At 44.9% G+C, this 23,112-nt stretch overlaps 1 protein-coding gene across 2 annotated transcripts in view; it reads left to right on the top strand.

Annotated features, from left to right (window-relative positions):
• The window catches only part of Smyd3 (SET and MYND domain containing 3), a 564,386-nt gene that overhangs the window by 414,737 nt on the left and 126,537 nt on the right, over nucleotides 1–23,112 (top strand). For both annotated transcript variants that reach the window (XM_021197509.2, XM_021197510.2), the window contains 3 exons: nucleotides 13,412–13,479; nucleotides 15,610–15,712; nucleotides 21,826–21,936. In XM_021197509.2, the coding sequence (XP_021053168.1) occupies nucleotides 13,412–13,479; nucleotides 15,610–15,712; nucleotides 21,826–21,936 (282 nt within the window). The remainder of the gene's footprint in view (nucleotides 1–13,411; nucleotides 13,480–15,609; nucleotides 15,713–21,825; nucleotides 21,937–23,112) is intronic.

Raw genomic sequence — 23,112 nt, 5'->3', positions numbered from 1 at the left:
CACCAAGGACTGCCTGGTGTTTTAGTTACCCCTAGGTCACCAGGAGAAAGTAGAAGCCATGTGACCCTACTACCATGTGACCCTACTACCATGTGTCCCTGTTTCTATAGAGTTTTTGTGGATGCCCTTTTCTGTTGTGTGTTTTTGAATGCTAGGTGTTAAGTCTGGGATCTCACACACATGCTAGGCAAGCGTTCTGCAGAGGAGCACCACCCAGGTTTCAGGAAATGTTTTTTTTTTTTTTTTTTTGTATTTCCTTCCCCAGTTGTGTGACTTTGATGGCCAGCACACTCCGTAACAAATAGCCATCTAATTCCAGAAATATCTTTACCTGGCTCTTCCATTTGTCAGGCTAATGATGAATGGCCGTGAAATCCATCCCCTGCATCTCTGCCCACTCTAACCCCACCTCCCAAATGCCTTTACTTGATTATTTAGCTATGTAATGGGTAGAAAAGCAATGCAAACTTGGGCTTTAAAATAACTCATTTAAATTCAGTTCCAAGGGAAATGGCACCGCTTAACTCACTATGGAAGGCGGAGGCCTGGAGCTGCAGAGCATTGAGTTACTCCGGACGGCAGCCACATTTGGCAAGTCCCTCTGGCTTGGCAGAAGCACTGTAATTTTATACAGGTTTGGGTTTTGAGTGACTTATGTTAGTCTGTTCCATAATGGCCAGGCACTAGGTTTTGTTTTGTTTTTGTTTTTGTTTTTTTTTACTTGGGTGGGGCTGAAGACTCCTGCACAGTGCTGCAGGTCCAAGGAAAGGGCCAGAACTGCCCAACCTTTTATAGTGGGTGACTCCAGGGGACAGAGAGATGGTTAGAAACTTGTCTGCAAGTGGCTGTAGTGACAGACATAGCTGTACATATTTCTGCTTAGTTTCCTCCAGAACCCTAGAGGTTTCTATAGCGGTACTGCATTGGAAGATTTTGTGCATTGGAATCTGTTTGACAACTGGTGGCCTGGAAGAGTTCAGTTGTAAATGATTTCTCTCAGCGAACTTAGCATATTGTGCCGTTCTAGCGAAGGATGTCTTCTAATTGATGGGCTATTGTACTCTCTGCTGCCATTTGCTTTGGTCCCCGGGTATTGGGACTCATTCCAAGGCCTCTTTCTGTCTTCTCAATTAATCCTCACAATACCTCTGCTCTGTAGCTTTCTGCTCAATGCCGGCCTTTTATTTCTGAGCCTTTCCTATTCAAAATGAATTGGTTTATAAATGCAGGCACGTGAGCAATCTAGCACACTTGTCCCCCATGATTTTAAATGTGTCCTATTGGGCAGCGTAAGGCATCTGTGAAACAAGAGAAAGCGGTAGGTAGGGTTTGTTGGAGGGGAGGCGGGAGGCAAGTGGGCTGAGAGGATGATGGGTCCATGTGGGAATGGCCACAGACACCGACGCTCACAAAACAAAAATGTCGGGCCTCATTTTCTCTTTCTTCCTTCAGCAACTTGTTCTTCTGTGGCTGATTAATCTTCCCTGCCCTCTCCAGGAGAGAATATCTTTCTCCCTGTGGCACTAATTTAGAAATGGCAGCTGAGTTAGTTAGCTTCGGTGTCTGTGGCCATTCCCACATGGACCCATCCCCCTCTCCTCCCATCTCCCCTCCGTGCCTCCCATCCCCCTCTCCTCTCATCTCCCCCCCCTGCCTCCCAGCTGGCCTTCATAGCCCCCAGCAACCCTGCATGTGGATGGTCCGAGGGATCGGAGGCCGAGTACCTCCCAGGGTCATTGAAGAGCTGTAGACTCTTGTGTTTCTAAATTGATCCAACAGGTTAGACTGTCTCCCCACATTATTGCTGTTTGTATTATGACAGAGTCACTCACAAGGAAATATGACCAATAGCTAGAAAATAATCTTTGACTGAGGAAGGCTAAAACCTGTCAAAATCGGAGAGAAACGTAACACACTGTTCAATCTTACTGAGCCTGCTTGGAGAATGGAATAAAGCAAACTGGTGAAGAGGGACATCTTCTCTCCTCCTTAGTGCCCATAACTGCTCTGGGCATGGCATGGGCCTTTAATAAATGAATAAGCAAGTCCCTGTTGCAAATGGTCCTAAGGCCCAAACCTTCCCTCGACTGCCCCTTTCCCTAGGAGTCCTGCAGAATTGAGTTTTCTCAGCCAGCACATAGCAGCCTCCTTAGGAAAGTGTTGAGTTCTTTGCCTTGGGTTTGTGGAAATCCTGGGTGGCACCCCCTTGTGGCCAGGAGAAATCTGAATGTGACTGGCATCATGGTGTTAGTGGCAGTCATGACAGATGTTCTACTCTCAAACAGCGTGCTTCAGGTTTAGGGGACCCTTTGCTCCAGTGAACTGTGAGTCACTGGCATGGGCTTGGGGTGAACAAGTCCGGAGGCGCACACCCAGGACAAGTAGGGACCTGACATCCCCAAGGCTGTCTCTGCTCTCCTCTTCAGATCACTATTGCACATGCTCAGCCCTTCCTGTGGAAAACAGTCATCGGGATCCTACTTGACCTTTCCACTTTCTGTGACGTGGGGAACAGGGCACAGTTCAGAGACTTGTGCGTCTTTTTTAACCAAGGTGAAGATGGGAAATTTCACTTAACTGGCTGGGGCAGAACCTGGTGCCCCTGCTCTTTCTACTTTTTTATTGCCATTTCTGGTGACTTTGGATGTGGTGACCTTGAAGTTTAGAAGGTCAAAGTCATCTGTCTGAGTGTTTATGGCCTTTTCCATTGCTTACGACTCCAGCCTCTGGGCTCTCCCTTGGTGTCCCTTCTCACTGAGCTTTCTCTGACTGCCTTAGCCTCTCTGATGACCTGGATCTAGTCTACTGGCTACAATGCAGTTGGTGTGGGATTTTTTTTTTCTTATACAGCAGCTGAGAATCTTGCCTGTGTAGGTTGCTGAGTGGGTATTGATTCTAGGAAAGAAGGGGGGATAAATGAAAGGAAGGAAGGAGAGAAGGCAGTGACAACTTGTTCTGTCCACTGAGGCTTGAACCCAGGGCCTCATCCATTCTAAGAAAGTGTTCTTTCTACCATTGAGCAATACCCCCAATTCCTCTGTTATTTTAAATTTTTGTACCAGATCTTGCTGATCACCAAGATGGGCCTCAACCTTGCTTTGTAGCCTAAACTGTCTCCAAGATTACCATACTCCTGTTTCAGCCTCCCAAGAAACTGAGTTTATAAGCATATGCCACCACACGTAGGCAACTGTATAATGTTATGAAAGGCAAGAGTCACGGAGGTAAAATGTGCTCTGCATGCATTCCCTACAGAGCATATTTTGAGATCTCAGCTTGGTGTGCATGTGTAGTAGATGTGTGGGGTAGCTGTGTGATCCAGTACCATGTTTCATAAGCTGAGAGATCGCCCTCTTCCAGCGGGACAGACCTGAGGCCCTATCCCAAGAAGATTTAATCAGCACCCAAAAGATCAGTGGTGAAGAAGGGAATGGACCGCAGCCATGTTTAGAGGGACCCGGCAGCTCTGCTGGGACTGGAAGCCATGAAGAGAAGAGCATCCAGGGTTAGTGTGAGGAGGCAGTCTGTGTAAGCAAAGAGGCTGGAAGGATGGGCCAGGACCGCATGCGCGTTCAGCATCTGTGGCCTGGGGTGCGTATCTTTCCATGGCCTTGGTTTGTATGTCTTCTAGACCCATACTTTGGTGATTCTTTTTCACTCGCCCTGGCCAACAGTTTTGGCCTTCTGTGAGCATGGCTCAAGGAACAAAGGACGGACAGTTATAAGCAACTTCTAGAGAAAAGAGCATGGCGGGAGAGGATGCAGCTGTGATTTGCTTTTCTTCCTTACTCTGAAAAATAATAGAATAGGGTTTGAGGAACCATAGGGCAACTGGCCCCGGAACCTCACTTCTTGCAGCCTCCATACCACACAGTGATGGGATGATGAACAGCCTTTCCTCCCAGGTTCTTGCAAATGAAGCCTCAGGGCAGTGTCCAACCATAGAAGGACTGGCCTATTGAGGTGCCTCCCATTTGTCACCATAGCTTGAAAGATTCTTCAGTGCAAGTTCACAGAACCCCTTTCTGTAGAACCACACTCGTAGCAGACTCATGCACACTTCGCAGCCTGTGATAAGAACTGTATGCTTCTGGGTATCACAACTCCATGTATTAGACATGCCCGGTACAAGCCCTTGTGTCAGAAGTCCCCTGGGGACAGTTTTCACCTTCCTCAGCAAGTATCGGGATTAATCTTACAGTTGGGAGTTGCATTAAGCAGTTGGTTGGTGCTCAGTCTTGACTTCTCTGTGGAATGTTTTTCTGGAGTTTTCTCCATTAGCTTGATGGAAAAACACAGATGGTTCGAGCCACACTCTGCTGTGTTCAATCCAGCCTCATTCGGGTGATGTAAACCACTCAGTACCCTTCATTTAGGGACTCAGAACCAGAACTAAGACCGATTACAGTCCCACAGACCCTACTGGGGTTGGATTTCTACACTGTTTTATGAAAAGAAAATATGAAATTAGATTATCATGGAAGAGGACGTTTATTTCTTTTGGGAAACCGAAGCTACACGAAAGAACTTTAAGTGGGCTCTGTGGGAAAAAGCTAAGTTTATCATGATGGACTTTTGGATATGGACACATCTCAGTGAAACTTGTAACACAAGACTCCATGGCACAGTTCTAGAAACCTGTGATGATATATTACAATAAATTAATTAATGGTATCATAGCAACTGTGGGCCTGGGGATATGGGAGGAAGATTACATGACGGGAACATTATCCCAGAGCTTCTGGCTTTTATGTGTTTTTGATGGACATTTCTAGTGAGTGCTTCCCCATCAGATGGCTTTAATGAGATAAGATGCCAGGAAGGGGCTCGGGGGTCTCCTGTTTTTCTTTCCGTGTTCAAGGCCAGAGGTTGGATGTGGCAAGGAATTCTATGGTGAGGAATGCCCTGAGGGAATGAGAAGCTGGGTAGCTTTCGCAAAGCCAGTGTGGCATCCACAGGGCCTTTCTGGGCTTGCACTTGGCACTGTGGCCTTGGGAGGGATGCAAAGTCTAATGGCTGCTGGCTCCTCACTTACAGTATTGGCCTTGATGTTGACTTTGGCCTTGGCCAAGCATTGTTGCCTATGTGTCCTCCGTGCATCACACGCTTAGCTATAGTCACAGCTTGAAGCGTGACAGATACATTGCTGTTGGGGGAATCAGTGGTGTGTATACCTGTTCAAGTATATTGCCTTATACGTGAGATAACGAAATTATCTTAAGATTATTTTATATTCTATTTGACTTGTGTTATAAAGGTAATTTCAAAGCCATTTAACAAAATTCCTAATATGTAAGATTTTTTCTCTTTAATAAATGACATACAAATAGTTTTAATTAAAACACGGCACATGGCTAACAGATTTTTGTTGTATTGGGTCTTAGGTAGCGTCTTGAACTCACTGAATTTGGTGTTCAATATTCTTACAAGTTTTTCCTTAAGAAACTGGCTAGGCTAGGGCATGGGACAAATACCTATACACAACTCAGAAGGTGGAGGCAGGAGGATCACAAGTTTGAGGCCAGCTTGGGCTCTATATTGAAACCTTGACTTAACAAATAAACGGAAAAAGAAAACAGCTAGGTTATGTTTTATAATTTTCATGCTCTTTTCATACTCTATCAGATAGCAGAGTAGTTTTAGTGGCTAAATACAAGCACATTCCCATGAATACTCTAGAAGCTTTGGTGAATTGTGTGGGCCAGATATATGGCTCAGTGAGTAAAGGTGCTTGCAGCCAAGCCTGGCCACCAGAGTTCAATTCCTGAGATCCATATGGTGGAGGGGAGAACCAAATCCTGACAACAGACATCATAAGCATGCATGGACTCCTGTATATACACATATACTACATACATTAAAAGACTTTAAAATAGAATTATTATATTTCTAACATGTATTTTTAATGTCCTCAAATGCTTTGGAAGAATTTCAACCAGAGAAAAGGTGTCATGAAAACATCCTGAGACACATTTATAAAACTGTCATTTTTTTATGTCACTGTCTTCCAGAACCCTTGCTTTTGGTGTTGAAACTTTTAAACGTTTGATTGGCAAGCAATAATTGCATATGCTTATGGACTGCAACACGATCCTTTTGATACAAATATTCACTATAGAATGATTAAATCAAGCTGATTAGACATGCCCACTGCTACTTCATGAGCCTTCCTAGTGAGGGGGCAATGGTTGCTTTAGTTATTACTTCTTGAACATCGGTATTGAAAAGTTTGCCTTAAATGTCCTTCTCTTGGAAACATTCTAGAGAAGCATGAACCCCTGGGGTTTGAGGTTCCCACCAAACCCCGCCTCAGTACTGGATCAGGCAGCCCAGTTAAATACTGTTGTCATTTCTGTTGGAGACCACACACCCTTGGGGCTAACAAAAGATTATTCTTTAAAAAAATCTAGATCTGTATTTAATCAAATGTCATACACACAGCTAGAGAAGAATGTGCCCTGACTAACTATGCTTTTACCGTTAGAGAAATAGTGGTTATAGGCGTAGGCTGGGGGTTGGGGGGGGGATGGTTATTCGTCTGAAAACATCTGCATTTTGCTTTTGTAATCTTCCGGTCCTTCCTAGCTCCATTCTTCACTCAGAGAACTTAACAGACCTAACCCTGCTAAGCTCTATTGGAAGTTCACCTTTAGTACCACTAATTAGCAGTCTGTGTGTTGAAATCCTGTGCACCAAATCCTTGTACTCGGGCATTAAATAGAGCCTCTATAAAGCAATGCAGATGGTCTTCAAGGAACCACTTCATCTTTATGTTGTGAGACTTTCCACCTATTAAATGTTTGAAATTTCGTTATGTTATTTGAAGAGTGGAACTGTTATTACTTGAAGTAGGCTGTGTAGCCATTAGTAATTAAAGGATGCAGGATGGGAAGTGACTGGTCCCTGGGTCCTGGTGTAGGGTTACTCTGCTCTGGTCCAATGAAGCATTGTCTCGCAGATGCCCAGCCTGGCTCTTCCAAGGTAATGGCACAGTGGTAATCCTGCCTCCTGTTGCAAATCCTTCACATCATTTGCTGTCATGGAAGAAAAGATATAGTTCTAAAAGTCTGGGGAATGATGTGGAATTTGAATACGTAGTATCTGAAATACATAAATGTCTTTGTGGTGTCCAGGTTGTGTCCTGGCATCAACCAATGTTTGCATCTGTCCTACAGGGGGCAATTTCCACCTCAGAGCATGAACGTGAGGTTAGAAACCTAGAGCGTGGACCAGATGACACAAAAGCCTGGTCGTAGTTTATTTTCAAATGTCACTTTGATGGTTCTTAAAAGACATGGGGGTTTTAAAAATGTAGTTCAGCAACCAACTTGTGCCTGCTCCCTAGACCTTTGCATTTAACAAAGGATGCCATGATATAGACTCTCAGCCATTTTAAAGAAAAAAAAACTTAAGCATAACTTTACATTCAATAATAATAAATTATACACTGTAGTTTCATGTCACAGAAAATATTTTTAAAGTAATACCCATACTTGACTTTTAAAAGGAATTCTTTAGCCCAATGTCTCTCATTTTTCCTGAACTAATCCTCTTGATACACATTTCTAGATGTGTCTCTTGCATGAAATACCCACTCATTAATATATTTTCTCCATGTAAGATTTCTGAAGAAAGCTGTGTCTGCATAGCTAATGCTTTTAAAATGTGCAAAATTCATTCTTGGACATTAGTTTCATTCTTTCATCCCTTAATAGAAAGAGGAGTTACTTTCAAATTATGAGCTGAGTGCTCATGGACACTTGTATCATCTACCTGTTCTTTCAACAGATAGTAGCGCCTCGGAGCTGCCATCTAGCCGTGGTGACTGTCAGGACCTGCGTAAAAAATATTTCTGGTCATGTTCTTCTTAATTAATGTGGTGCTGAATGGACTCAGCATTTTATCGTCGTCATCATCATCATCATCATCATCTTCTTCTTCATCATTTTGTGTGCATGTTATATGTGGTGGATACTGGCACATGTGCATCATGTGGTGCATTTAGAGGGTCACAGGTCAGAGGACAACTTTTGGAAGATGGTTCTCTCATTCCATTCTATGTAACTTTCAGAAATTGCTCTGTTCTCCTAACTTGGGTTTGGGGATTAAACTCATGTCACGAGGCTCATAACAGGGCACTTTAACCTCTGACCTGTCTCACTGGCTCTAGACTCAGCATTTTTAATAAAAGTGGGAATTGACAAATAACTTTATGTTTTCATTCACAAGAAGACTAGCATAGAGCTCTCAAAATGACACCGAGGAGGAACTTGGCAAGAATCTGTTAAGCAACATTAAAAACACCCTACTTCGGTTGTAGTGTGTTGCAGCCCGGAGGGTGGCAGACTGATAACAGTGAAAAATAGGAAAAAGCGGTGGGAAGGAACAGAGTGGAAGGAGAAGTTCGAGAGAAGCTTGCAGAGAGGAAAGAAGTCTGCCCATCCACACATTCAGCAGATGCTTATTCTGTGCCCAGAACATTGCCCGTGTCCCTTGTAGTATTGGGGATGGAAGTCAGGAACTCAGACACAGTAGGTGAGCATTCTGCCACTGGGCCATACCCTGGTCAGCACTCTACTACTAGGCTTGTCCCTTGCTGTTTAGCAGAGCATCAGACAAATCCTTATTCTCATCTAATGCATAAGGTTGTATCCCCATCCCTGGGGCTAGAAGCAGAGAGAGGGAAGCAAAAGGTGAGTTAGACTGGGGATGAAGCAGAGCTATCAGCAAGGACACACGGGTTGAGAGCATGGGAGGTTAACTTCTACCTTATCCTTGGACCAGCTGCCTCCCCTCCAACCCCCAAGCCAAAGAGTGCCCATGATTTGTTTCTGGCCTTTTCCTGACCCTGTTCTAGATGGTGACCCTGGGAATGCTTAGGAGCACATCTGTGATGCAGTCCATCTGTCTGAATGTCCAGGGTGGCCTCAGCACACCACACATTGCACTGGGCATGAGAAATGGAGCATTGACACTCGCTACTGCTCCCTCCCGCCTGCTTCTACATACGTAAATGGGTGTCATGAGGTCCCTGTGTTGGAAACAGACAGTCAGAATTTATTAGATAACAAATTCACAAGCCATAGCAGTATCATCGACATCACTCTGCCAAATAATTTGCTTTACTTGATACCCTCAATTGCTAATACCAACTTTCAGATCACACCCTATATAACACATAGCAAATACATATATGATATCTGTGTAATAAATAAATATGTATGTAGGTTTTAGAGTGATGTAAGAGGGCTGAGGACACAGAGCTGATCATCGGATAGAATTGTAAAGTGGACTTAGTGGGAGTGAGGTAACACACAGAACCCAGGTCCAGAAGAATCTGAGGCTGCTGGCTGCTGGCTGCAGAGTCAGGTTGCAGTGTCAGAGTTGAGCTTCAGGGTAAAATGAAGGGTGGATGATATTGGTCCAAGTAGGTGGGTGGACAGCAGTTCCAGATGGTGATCATGTAGACGGTGATGTGAGTGGGTCATGACAACAGTAGGAACTGACCTAGCCAGAGGACTCTGGGACAGTCAGGAGTTCTATATACTGAATGGTCAGATTATAGATTATTGGGGCTGTCACTAGCCCAGTGCCAGGAGTCCAACTCTTAATGTGGCACAAGTGAGGGAGTCTTACCCTTTCCTCGGTCTGGTGTGTCTGGTAAGTTCCTGGGCCTGGTTTTTGTGGAATGCTTTGTTTCTTTGTTTTAAAACAGGTTTTACTGTCTAATAGCCCTGGCTGTCCTGGACTCACTTTGTAGACCAGGCTGGCCTCCATCTCAGAGAGATCCACCTGCCTCTACCTCCCAAGTGCTGGGATTAAATGTGTGTACCACCATGCCTGGCTTGTGGAATGGTTTTAATATCTCCAATGTACTCCTATACTACTGATTTACCTCAATAAATTTATAGGGTAATACTTACACTCTCAGGAATAAGTCATTTATGAGCGCATACCATGTTGACAGTGAAATTCATGTATCCACCCAGATCCAGCGTTTTTCTCCATTCCTAAGATGGATTTAAAGGCTGCTTGTAAAATGGAGTCTCTCAGGGCAAAACACCATCTGGAAAAACAACAACAACAACACCATTTTAAGCAATCTGAGCAATTTAGGGCACAGTACCAGTAGGCAGTATAGAGTATTAGCGGACAGTGGTCCAGTGTGGTAAGTCCTGCTAACAGCATGAGAATTGTCACCTGAGTCCAGAGGTAAGGAATCGTGTCCCAGAGAAAAAACACCAAGCGGGTGTTTCTTTGTTAGATTTTTATCCTTACAGGAGCCATCAGAAAAAAAAAAAAAAAAAAGAAAGAAAGAAAAAAAGAAAAAAACTTTAGTTTGCTTCAAAATTCAGAAAAAAAAAATTACTGCATTCGAATGTTAGCAAATTTGATTTGCTTGGCCTGACTTTGCTGGTGGGTTGCCTTCCTCGCTGTTCTGAATATACTGTAAAATACGTTTAAAGATGTAAATTCTGTAATCATATCCCTCAAATTCACAGCCATTTGAGAATGTTTAAAATCTCAAGGACCGGCCACAGAGTCTTTAGCCTCATATTTTTATCATCTATGTTATATATGGGTCTGCCCTCTTGCAGGCACTACACTCTTGCAGCGTAATACAAACCAGATGCCTGTAAAGCAATATAACCAGAATTTGTTTAATATGTGTCTGTGAACTGGTTTACTTTCAGATTTGAAGCTGTGGTTTTATCAGACTTTGAAAGGAGGGGTGGGGGGAGCCCGATAGTGCCACGTTGCCCAGCTTTCACTAAGAGCCGTTTGGAGCAACAGAGGCGCCTGGGAGGACCTCGTACCTTTTCCTATTCTCTTCCCTTCTGTAAATCTGACAGAGAGATTTGCCATCTCAGCCTTTTCTGTGGAAACTCTCTAACAAGTCAGCATTCATTTGTAGTCATGGTCTGTCTCAAACGTGGTTGTGTGTCCTTTCCTCTCTCCATGGGCTTTCTATATTTCTTCCTAAATTTATATCTCTGGCCCTACCTGCTCTCCAAATTCCATTTGCTTGTTCCTAGTCTGGCTTGGAAGTGGCCCAGGGCCGTTTGAAATTCACCCTAACAAAACAAAGCAGCACATTCCTCCTCAAAACACACACACACACACACACACACACACACACACACACACACACACACTTACTTCATGCCAAACTTGTCCCTTTTGCCTTCTTCCTCCTCCCAATAAACAACAGCCGTGGTCCGCCACTTAGAAGCCAAACCCCAAGTTTATCCTCGACTCCTCCATTCCCCATTTGCAGTTCCCCAGTGAGGCTGTGGCAGAAGTACCAGCTCCTCCCAATCCTGTCACCAGTGTCCAAGCCAATGCTTGCATTATGAAGCAACCTTTGACTTGCGTGCTACAAACACATGTTCACCATTGAACACACAGCTCGTTCTCTGCATACCAGTCAGAGATCTCTTGAGAACAGAAATCAGATCCATTTATTCCTCGGCTTGGAGTCTCATTTAAAATAAAATTCCCAACCTGGATGTAAAGTCCTGTATGCTCCAGCTACCTCTTCTCTCTACCATCTAAACTGCCTTCTTGGGCTACACCAGCATCCTCTCTGTGTACACCCAGTCTTACTTCAAGGCCTCTGCACTTTTTGTTTCTTTCTGGTGACTTACACCTTTCTATGTGGAAAATAATCACCCGGGAAAGAAAGCTACATCAAGATTAACTAACATATAAAGGAAGCCAGTTGGCAAAGATTGGAAGCCCTTCTCACCTGAGCTTCCTAAGGAACTGAGCATGCTCGAGAAAGACCCATTGTACAAATGTGGCGAGGAGTGTCCTGTAAAGGGTCATTTGCCCCATGTCCCAGGGCCTCACTAGCTCACTCCTCTACCCAGGAGTGTATTTCCTTTCCTAACAAACAGTCTCTACTTCTCTTTCTAACCACATGTCCCCACAGCAGTCCTTTGGTCCAGAACACAAGAGCCCTCCTATGCGATGGGCAGCTGCAGCACTTTCTCACCAATGAAACATTGGTCTTCCACTCCCAGTTCACATGCCGCCTTGTTCTAGTGGTTTGCCTCTTTCTCTCATGTCCATGTCACAAAAACACAGCTTTCACCTCAAAGGGAATATGAGATGGTTTGTTCCAGAGCCAAATATGAGCAGCCATTGCTTGGAAACCCAGATTTAAGTTACCCCAGATTCCATGTCCCAGTGTTGAGGCAGTTTCGTGAAGTTTCTACAGTAACAGAACAAAGCAATAAATCAGGGAACTTCAATCATGCTTTGCCGGAAACATGGAAGAAGGGTTACAGCAGGGTGGGGTAGTCTCAGCTTGAGGCCTCCCATGCTGTCAGATATAATGCTTAGCCTTTGGACTGATGGACAGTAGAGTTTTGCTACATTAATCCATTCCAGAGGTTTCATTGGTTTATTGGGGTGTTAGGTCTGACCCCAAGGTACGCCAGGAGTGCCTCAGACATAACCCACAAGAAATGGTAACTAGGCTCTGGACCTGCAGCATCCCAACTTCCCAAGGTGCTAAGTGGTCAGCCAGTCAGCCTGCATTTGCAGATGCAACTCCTTCCCAGGGATTCCTCACGTTCTTCACCTTATCTTCTCTCCTTGGTCCTTGACCACAAGGATAAGCTCTCTGTCTCAGGATTTCTTCTTTAAAATATGTGTGTCGTTGTGTAGAGCTTAAGTTCTGTGAGAGCAGGGACCTTGGTGTCCCCCCCCCCCCATGTCTGTCTGGGCATTGTCTCATGCCAGGGTCTAGACTATGATTCAAGTCCAGCACTCTTTGCATATTCTTTGTGGCCTCTGACACAGTACGTCACCTCGTGCACAAACATGGTTCTAATGTTCCTTGTGTATAGTGATTATGTGTTTTCTTTCTTTCTTTCTTTCTTTCCTTATCTACCCAGAGGGCACCGGAACATGCCACAGGTCAGAGAGGGGATCTGTGTGTCTGGTGGGAGCTATAGCTCTACCGATTAGCTTCCTGTCCTCCCTGTGGTCAACGGGCAGCTTGGATCACAAACTCCCTCAGGGTGCACTTCACTATGCAGGAATAAAAACAAACACACTGCTGTATTCCTTAGATAAAGGGGCCTTTGGACCAGGCAGGCAGTTAGGAAAACATGCATGTCACAGGACCCTTGTTTTTAATGAGTGCCTTACTTGTGTTTTGAATTTTGAACATTTCGTGCAGTTGTGAATGTGGCTTGTGGGGAGGTTAGACTACAGTCAGTACCTTCTGTGCTCCTCGAAGCCCCGTGGCTCCCCAGGGTTTACAAGTTATTCTAAAGTCACTCATCATCCGTGCTTGGGGAGACCCTTCCAAGCAGCCCCTAAAACGCCCGGGTCTTTGTGCTCTTGCCTGTGAGATTTCTCAAGTGGACACCTAACAGGCCCCTTCTTATTTCCACAGGTGATCTGCAATTCGTTCACCATCTGCAATGCAGAGATGCAGGAGGTCGGCGTTGGCCTGTACCCCAGGTACGGCAGACATCCCAAACCAACTAACTCCCACCCAGCTTTCTAGCCTCTCGGGGGTCATTAGAAAGGCTGCTGAAGCCTCTAGCTCAGGAGCCAAACTCAAAACATAGTACTAAATTACAGGAGGCTATAAAAATGGTAAGTCTTATAACACACATTATATGCTATGCTATTAAGACAAGGCAGGTTTCATTCTCTTTTTTTTTTCCCAATTTTTATTAGGTATTTACTTCATTTACATTTTAAATGCTATCCCCAAAGTCCCCTATACCCTCCCCCCACCTCTCCCCTATCCACCCACTCCCCCTTCTTGGCCCTGGTGTTCCCTTGTACCGGGGCTTATAAAGTTTGCAAGACCAAAGGGCCTCTCTTCCTAATGATGGCTGACTAGACCATCTTCTGCTACATATGAAGCTAGAGACCCGAGCTCTGGGGGTGCTGGTTAGTTCATATTGTTGCTCCACCTATAGGATTGCAGACCCCTTCAGCTCCTTGGGTACTTTCTCTAGCTCCTCTATTGGGGGCCCTGTGTTTCATCTGATAGCTGACTGTGAGCCTCCACTTCTGTGTTTGCCAGGCACTGGCATAGCCTCACAAGAGACAGCTATATCAGGATCCTTTCAGCAAAATCTTGCTGGTGTATGCAATAGTGTCTGTATTTGGTGGCTGATTATGGGATGGACCCCTGGGTGGGGCAGTTTTTGGATGGTCCATCCTTTTGTCTCAGCTCCAAACTTTGTCTCTGTAATCCCTTCCATGATAGTTTTGTTCCCCATTCAAAGAAGGGGCGAAGTGTCCACATTTTGGACTTCCTTCTTCTTGAGTTTCATGTATTTTACANATTGTATCTTGGGTATTCTAGGTTTCAGGGCTAATATCCACTTATCAGTGAGTGCATATCATGTGAGTTCTTTTGTGATTGGGTTGACTCACTCAGGATGATATCCTCCAGATCCACCACTTGTTCTCAGACTGACTTTGGGGTAGGTTCAGGCTTAAGGTTGCTGGAATCCAGTTATCTTTACAAAGTCTCCCCTGAGCTTTGGCCTCCATCTTTTGAGCAGAAGCACACAGTTATTGCTCCAGACTGGTGGGAGGAACTTTGGTGGTGGCACACTTTCCAGTCACCTCTAGAGTGACTCGAGAGCCTTCAGGAGTAGCCTGTTTCTTAGCCATCTCTATGGCAACCTCTATTCCCGAGCTGACTTTCATTCTGTCTTTATGGCCCTAGGGTTTAAACATGGTGTTTCTTCTCAGTACTTGCTCCTGAGACTCAGCCTCCTCTCTCGTCCCCACACGTGTTATTGCTTGCATGCCATGTCTATTCATAGCACAGGTTTCTGAAAGCAGCAACTCAGAGGGCTTCAGAGCATGGGCTCTGAGCTCAGGCCACCTGGTTCCGGTTCAGTCATCAGTTAAGTTGTGCATCCTTGGATAAGCCAGTTCCATCCTTCAGCATTAGCCTCTTTGCCTGTAAATAATCCCCACTGGCTTGTTGTGATGGCTGAATCTGGTCACCCTGCTCCAGTCCTGAGCAAGTACTTGCCACACAGTACCTGCCCATCCTAAATGCTGTCAGTTCATGGTGACAGTGTGAAGTCATTGCATTTCCCCCAAAAAAACTTCCAGGAAAGGAAAGTGACTAGGCTCTTTCCCAGAATGCATCAGGACACACCAAGAGCATGTACTTCTGATTTTTTTCTTAAGTGTGAGCATCTAGCAGTGCCATAGCCCTTCCCCACCAGAGCAGTGAGACCCTCTGTGGGTCAGGGGTACCTCTGGAGACTGCTGTAACTGCAGCTGAACCCTTTATCCCAGAGATGATCTCTTTGCGAGTTACTTTGTCGGTATCCCCTTTATTTGGGTAACCTTATTGGGTGGAATCTACTGTGACCCATCCCCAAGAGAACTTATTATCAACCTTCCCCAGTTAGCCTGCATTATGAGAAGCAGCACAAGGACAGCCTATAAATGCTCCAAGATCCCAATCTTCATTTCTTTTCCATCAAACCCATCTTGCCTCCCCCCCCCCCGACTTAAGGTGTCTTTTGACTGTTGTGTCCATCTGATGAAGCTGTTTAACTCTGTGCATTGATGGTCCCCTTGATTTTTCTTTTTTCTTTCTTTCAGTATGTCTTTGCTGAATCACAGCTGTGACCCCAACTGCTCCATCGTATTCAACGGGCCCCACCTCTTACTGCGTGCAGTTCGAGAAATTGAGGCAGGCGAGGAGGTAAGGAAACCCATGCCTCCCACTGCCAGTCTAACCCACTCGGCAGTACCCTTCCCAGCTTGGCTCCCTCCTACCACTGGCTACAACTAACTCCTTGCTGTTCTGACACCAAGAAGACACCAGAAACAGTCACACACCAAATTGTAGATGAATCTATGCATATTTTTTCGTCTTGGTCACTGGGTTTCTTCATGATGATAGTCCTGTGACAGGTATTTGTGACTGGGGCTGTCTATCTTATGCATGTGCATGGGGGTCATTAAATTGCCTCATTGGCAGCAACAGTCCAGCTGCTTGCTACATCCCAGCACATGGGCAGAGAGGCACCCCAGCTTGTCAGTACCGTTTCCCCAGGGCTTACCCAGAAAACAGACATGGTTTATTCTCTCTGGCCTTTCCACTGGGCTTTTGTAACCCCACCAGCATTTCTGGGTGATAGTTTCAGTACAGATACAAGGGTCAAACAGGATTTGCAAGTATGGCTTTGTGTAGATGGCCAAGCCAGCTTCTTAGGTGAAGATCCTTTACTGAGGCTTGAGATCTCACAGGCAACTACAAATAGGCCGGCTCAGAGCTGCTGGGCCACACAGAGTCAGCGTGGACTGTGTGCGGTTACTACTGGTGCTGGGCTCTGCTTATTGTCATGTTTTCCAGAAGTCTCTTTCCTCCTGCCTTCCAATTTGCTCAAGTGGATATTTCCTGCAAGGAAACCGGAGAGCCGTAAGCTTTTATAGCCTTTATGCTGTATTCCTCCAATAAAACCTGAACTTAGATACCATATTTTATAGAGACAGGGATTTGGCCTTGACAGGACTAGTTTCAGATGTATTTTCAACCAAGTACTCTGCCTCTTACACAGGATCTTTTGCTGAATTTCCAGTTGTCAGGACCAGTCAGCCCGCACTGGGATATCTGCTGATGCTATGGGGAATTTTAAGTGCTTTCTCTAGGGTCATGTGACTTCAAGGCGGACTAGAAAGGGAACGTCTATGTTCAGCACTGTTGGTGTGCTTGTGACTTTTGAACCACTGTGACTTGACATCAGCAACTTAGAAAGAGGAATGGTTTACTGAACGCCATGTTTTAGAGGGTTCAGTCCATGGCAAGTTAGCTCTATGTTCCTGAGCCCATAATGAGACATTACATTGCAGCTGCAGCATCACATAAAAAAAGCTATTTGTCTCATGGCCATGAAGACACTGAGATAGTTCACATCATGGTAGACAGAGTGAAGCTGTAATGAGAGACCAGAGCTATGTCATTTCCCAGTGACCCACATCCTCAACCAGGTCCCACCTCCCCCAGGTGTGCCTTTTCCCAGTAGTCTTTTCAAATTTTGAATACATCAATTGATTACACTTGTTTATGTGAGAGCTCTCCTCATCTGTTTGTCTCTGAAAACTCCCTTATAGATACTAGGAGAGGTGTGCTTTCATAATTTCCTAGTCATACCTTAATACAGTCAAGTTGACAATTAAGATGAATCATTGTACATCATCTAAAGGCAAAAGTGACTGTTGGTGGTGATGATGTTTTAACCAAACAGGGCTAGGGTATATACAGTGTCTTGGATTCAATTCCCAGCACTGGATGATGTCAACAAACAAGAAAATCTATGAGAAGGGGTTGGGGTTTTCTAAGTTCTTGTAACTAACACATTGGTTCATCATCTTCTGGGGCCTTACAACTTGGGTGGATAGTGATTTGCATGAATTAAACATATCAGTATCCCTAATGTCAATGTTTGTTTCAAGTGTTTGGGGATTAGGGCTGTCTGGTTCTTCATTCAGTAATCTCTATTTGCTAGAACATGTAACAGATTCATAGAGGGCTTTCAGAGTGGTAGGAGCTGCTTGCTGTTCCAGAATCTGAGGAATCTGTGTATCAGAGTGACCTTCTCGTGTGGAAGAAGGCAGTAACACAGTATAAGAAGCATGGTAGCATAAGTGTGCTGGGGCTTTATAGATACTCTGAACAGACTACCCAAAGCCAGGTGCTAGGTTGGGGGGCACTTAAGGGGACATATAGAGAAGTGGCCTTTCGATCTGAAAGAATCTGTAGAAATAAAGTTAGGTGAGGCAGGTGCCAGTGTCCCAGGCAAGGAGACAGAAGCCACTGGCGGAGTGCTGAGTTCAGTGAGCGAGAAATGCTTCACATTGATATACTGAGGAATCCACTCCAGCCAGGAATGGAGAATACATGGGGACTGGACCAATGTCTGGGGCTTTTTACAGAATGCCGTTCACCCGAGTATTTCCTAAGTGTCTGCTATGTGGGAGGCTATTAGTAAATACTCGCAGAGGGATGAGGGCCAGGCACTGGGTCTCCTTAAAGTTTAGAGGAAAGGAAGTATGGTATGATCTTATGCATATAGACAAGAGTAAGAGGAGGGCCAGTCTGTCCCTCCGGGCAAGAGATGACAATGACAATCTGAATTCAGGAGGAGGCCAGGTGGTGGCTCAGAATACAGAATGTGAAGAATACAATATTTAGAAGCCAAAATTAGTAGAATTTGTGTAACAAAGAAAAGGGACAAAAGTGATTTTAAAATGAAGTAATTTTTTTGTTTGTTCATTTTTTTTTTTTTTTTAGCTTTGAGCTAGCATTGGGAAAATGTGTAACTGTGACAATATGCAACAAAAATATAAACAAGATTTGGTTTTATTCTGCACTCCGTTGTTGATGGGAAAGATGGTTTCAGGGAAAACAGTTTTCTCTGCTATGCAATTTGAACAGAAGCACCATAACCAAGTCCCTGAAACCTCTGTGATATTGCTCTAAAGCTGGAAATGATTTATGCGTTTTTCCATAAGAGTTACACTTAAATGGCAGAGCAATGGTCAGAGCATTAATATTTTAATGCGATTTTGTTCTGTGCCATTAAGGCACCAGTTGATCAATGGCCGTGGTTTGTGAGCAGTGACTCCATTTAAACTTTTGAATCTATGAGCCTTTAATAAAGGTTTTTATCTTTGCCTGATAAAATGATTGAGCTGCCATTTCAAGCTAGCTGTGTGCTTCTGGAATGTTCTTGCCAATGAGCCCCTCAGCTTTGGTACAATATAGTTTGCAAACTTCAGTGGCATGAAAGAGGCCCAGAGAAGATAAGGTGTCCCTATGCCAGAAGGAGGGGCTTTTTAAGCCAATAATGAAGATGGGGGTGAGGAAAGGCACTGAAGGAGGAGGCTGGGTGGTGTCATGCATTTCAGAGACAAGACTGTATGAGGCACAGGAAAAGACATCTGTGACTAGGAAGTAGACCTTCAATCAGTCTGGGAGAAAAAACTTGTGAGGCTCCATCCATAGGCAGGAAGAAGCTGTCTGAAGTCTTCAGGTAGAGGAATGATTCAACCAGCTATGGGTGTTAGGGAACCTGTCTCTCTCTCTCCCTCCCTCCCTCCCTCCCTCCCTCCTCCTTCTCCCCCCACCATCTCTCCCTTTCCCCCCCTCCCTCTCTCCCTCCCCCCCTCATCAATTTAGAAGGTAAAAAGATAGAAAAAGCCAACGGGGGGAGCAAATTAAAAAGCCATTGCTTAGGTAAATAAAGGCTTCAGGCATTACAGACTACCCAGAAAGACTGTGAGACCCTCTTTATTGGGGTGAAACAAAATAACTAGTCTCCTGCCTGGCAGTCACACATGAGTTTTAGTCCTTATAATGCAGTTTTAGAGTCAGACACTGTGGAGTTGGTGGTTTCACAATAGCTTGGAATTACCCAAGAACTTCTGCCGTTGGCTTGACCTGACAGCAGTGACTAGTGACTCATGGTCTTTAGGCTGGGCTGAGAAACAGGGTCTTAGAATGAATTCTAAAGGGAGCAGCTACCCCTCACCTGTGTGGGAAACTATCCAGGACAAGAGAGTCTGAGGATACAGGATGAGTGAGTGTACATCCCCAAACTTACTGATAAAGATGTTCTCGAATATAAGCTTAGAGATGGTGGCTTGGTCTGTGGAGCCTGGTGTTCTCCAGAAGTCACGGGAACTGTAGTCCTTTCTCCTCTGCCCCACCTTCAGATCAAAATGCAAGAGAAAGATGGAGGAAATGAAAAAATGAGCATCGTCTTAGCCAAAAGAGCCAGCCACCACCACTGCTCTGTGTGGCTTGTATTGTGTATATTCCACGGTGGGGCTGTAGAGGCTCCACTGCCACCCCAAGAAGGGCACCTGCTGTAGTCCAGGAGAAAGAGTCAGGCTCGAGTCAGGTCAAAGGCAGATCCCAGCCCTTCTCAGGTTTTCTCTGTTGCAGTTACTTCAGGAGTGCCGCACTCAGCCGAGGTGTTCCTGCAAGACCAGATCTATACTCTTAGTTCTCCTGTGGAAGACGGCACCCACAGCTTTCTAACATGAGACCCTGTGATGAGCCAGGGAGTCCATTCAGGTCCTGTCTTCTGTCACCCTGGTGACAGTGTGAGTCTGACTAGTGTGGCTGGCCAGAGTTCCTCCTCCTCAAGGAGGCCACCTTCAAGTCATTTTCTGTCAGAGGCCTTCCCTGCCCTACCTTGACTTCAAACAAGCATAATCGTGTTCAGTAGACAGGGGGTGCTTTGTTTTCAGTTAAGGAAAACCACATGGAGAGTTTGCTCTGGGGCATTTTTTGTCAACTCTTTCAACAGATAACCCTGCCCCCTCCTCCCTACAATATCCCCCATCTCCCCCACACCCATAATTACGTTCTGCGTTTGAAAACAGATAAATAAGTCATGTATACAGTACAGCACAAGCTGGTATCCATTACCAGAGCAAAGCAAAGGCAGACAAGGGGGAGGGGAGGAGCGCTGGGTGTGGCGGGAACCAGTTGTTATTTTAAATAGGCTGCCGGTTAGGCCTTCTAGAGAGAAAATGGGATTTGATTGAAATGGAAGAGGACCAGGAGGCCACCTTGGTGGATCTGGGAGAACTCAGGCCTGAAGGGAAAATATGAAGGGACAGCAAAGAGGCCAGACTAGACAGAGCAGAAAGAGCCACGGGAAAGGGGAAAGGGAACGTGCAGGGAGGGGCATGCGTTCCAAGGAGCGGGTGCAGCTTATGAAGCTCTTGCTTCTCTGTCCCCAGTGATGAAAGACCCATATTTTTCTTGGGACATCACAGACTTAATATTTTTGCCAAATTTGAAAAATGAATATTTAAAAACAGTAAACATAACAAAGCAAATGTTTTATCATTAGAATCATACACACATACACATTCTTAAACCAAATAGTAAACAAGTTTCTAAATGAGGACTTTGTATTTCCTTCCTCCAATTCAGTGTAGAGCCTATGCAGTCCAGAGGCCATATGGTTGCTCTGTAAGACCGTGGCTGTCCTCAGACAAAAGGGGGCGCTATTGCAGTAGTTCAAACTGAAGAAAGCCTGTCTGACTTCAATTGTGGTGAATTGTGGTGAATTGTAGAATGCAGAGATTCCTTCTAGGAGAGAAGGGCCTAGGGCAGGGCGGGGAGACCATCCTGAGACGGTGGTTGGCCAGGTTGGGATGTAACAGTGGGAAAGATTAAAAGTGGTCACTTCTGGATGAATTGTTAATGTGGATACAACAGAACTTCCTGATGGTTTTGGATGTTAGTGTCATGGGAGACACAAAAGGTTCAGTCTGGACAACATGAACTCGAGCTACTGCCTCCTCTCCTAACCAGGGAGGCTCTGCATGGGAGGAGGAGGAAGGGGAGAAGAGTTTTGATGCTGTGAATCTGATTCTTGTGTGTTGGGGAAACATGTTTATGCCCATGGTGTTACCTGAAGACCGGGGACCCAGAATGAAGTGAAACTGGCTTCTCTGGTCATCAAGGGTCATAGAATTTAAGACCAAATGTTAGTAACACTAAATATGAAATAACTCCTGAGGTTTTACTGTTTGATGAAAGAAAAACAAAAGACAAAGTACAAAAGTATGTCGAGGTTATAAACCTGATTCTTTAAATTAAGCATGTAATGTCTGTATGTTGATGGTGAGCCAGACTAGAATAAGACACATTGTAGTCGCTAGGGGAGGAGGCTGTAGGCGGCTCCCTTCTCTTCCACCCGTTGATGGTTTACTCTAAGCATTAGCAGTGATGATGGCAGTAGAGGTAGGTGAGTACACCAGCCATGCAAACCTCTCCCTGGGTTCCCACAGCTCACCATCTGCTACCTGGACATGCTCATGACCAGCGAGGAACGCCGGAAGCAGCTGAGGGACCAGTACTGCTTTGAGTGTGACTGCGTCCGATGCCAGACCCAGGACAAGGTAGGTGGAATGAGGGCAGATTGAAGCTTTCCATGGTGGTGTCTGAAGGGTCTGGGGAGCTCGGCTGTGTTCACACTGCTCCAAAGTGCACAGCTAAGTAGAACAGGGCACTTGCTGCACTCTTTATTTCCTGACAAGGTGAGATTTAAAATCTGTGGGGCTTCGGGTATCATGGGAATGTAGACATTAAACGCATGACATTAAACATGTAATTAAAAGGATATGAAAGGCCAGAGGGCTGTTGAGAGCATACAGTAAGAAGCCTGAATTATGTTACAATTGATAACAGTTAGTGCTGAGCAATAAACATACCTAGTAGTATTTTGTCTTCTTAGTTCTTTTAAATTCATTCCAAAAGGCTCTCTTCTGCAGTGCCTTATCAGATGGAGCTCACTTACCTCACGACTCTCTCTGAGGAAGGAAGAAGAGCCAAAACTAATGCCATAAACATAATAAACTGCTCTTGGATTACTCATGCACTGTCCTCATTTTGAACCTATCTTCTTTGGTTTGCACGCAATCAGGTTATGCGCCGTCATCTTACTTCTGTGGGGTGTTTGTTTATGTTGTTAGATGTCTTTTATGGTCATTATCTCATTTTATATCGATACTTATAAGTAAATTGGGAAGCCAAACTCAAGACAGGCTCAGAGATAAGCCTCTGGGATGAAATGAAGAAAGAAAGGACAGAAGCAGCTCTCCCATTCAGGTCTGCTGGCTCAGCTAGGTTGTTCTTGTACCATGCTGCGGCCACCTGTGGTTGTCTCATCACTGTGGAGAGGTGACTACTCTTCTTGGGAAAGGATCAAGAGCCCCTTTGAATGCTGGAAACAGCAGATATAAGTGGTTTTTCATGAAAAGGAACTTTAAGAACTCTGAGTTTATCACATGCCTTTAATCCCAGAATCCATGGTGACACATGCCTTTAATCCAAGCACTCAGAACGCAGAGGCAGGAGGATCTCTGAGTTCAAGGGCAGCCTCATCATCTGGAGGATGTTCCAAATCAGTCAGGGCTATACAGTGAGACCCTGTTTCAAAGAAAAGAAAGAATTAAGTAGGAAAAGTTGGATCTGCTGCAGATAGATAGCACCAAGATTCAGTCTACTTTAGTGTTATGCTATATAAATGCTCAGCTATATGTTTAATGCTTATTAATTTGTTTATTTCAATTTTT

Source organism: Mus pahari, chromosome 5 (genome assembly GCF_900095145.1).
Source record: "Mus pahari chromosome 5, PAHARI_EIJ_v1.1, whole genome shotgun sequence".
NCBI classification, from domain to species: Eukaryota; Metazoa; Chordata; class Mammalia; order Rodentia; family Muridae; genus Mus; species Mus pahari.
The sequence above is the reverse complement of the archived record's forward strand: the minus strand, read 5'-3'. Positions and strand labels throughout refer to the sequence as shown.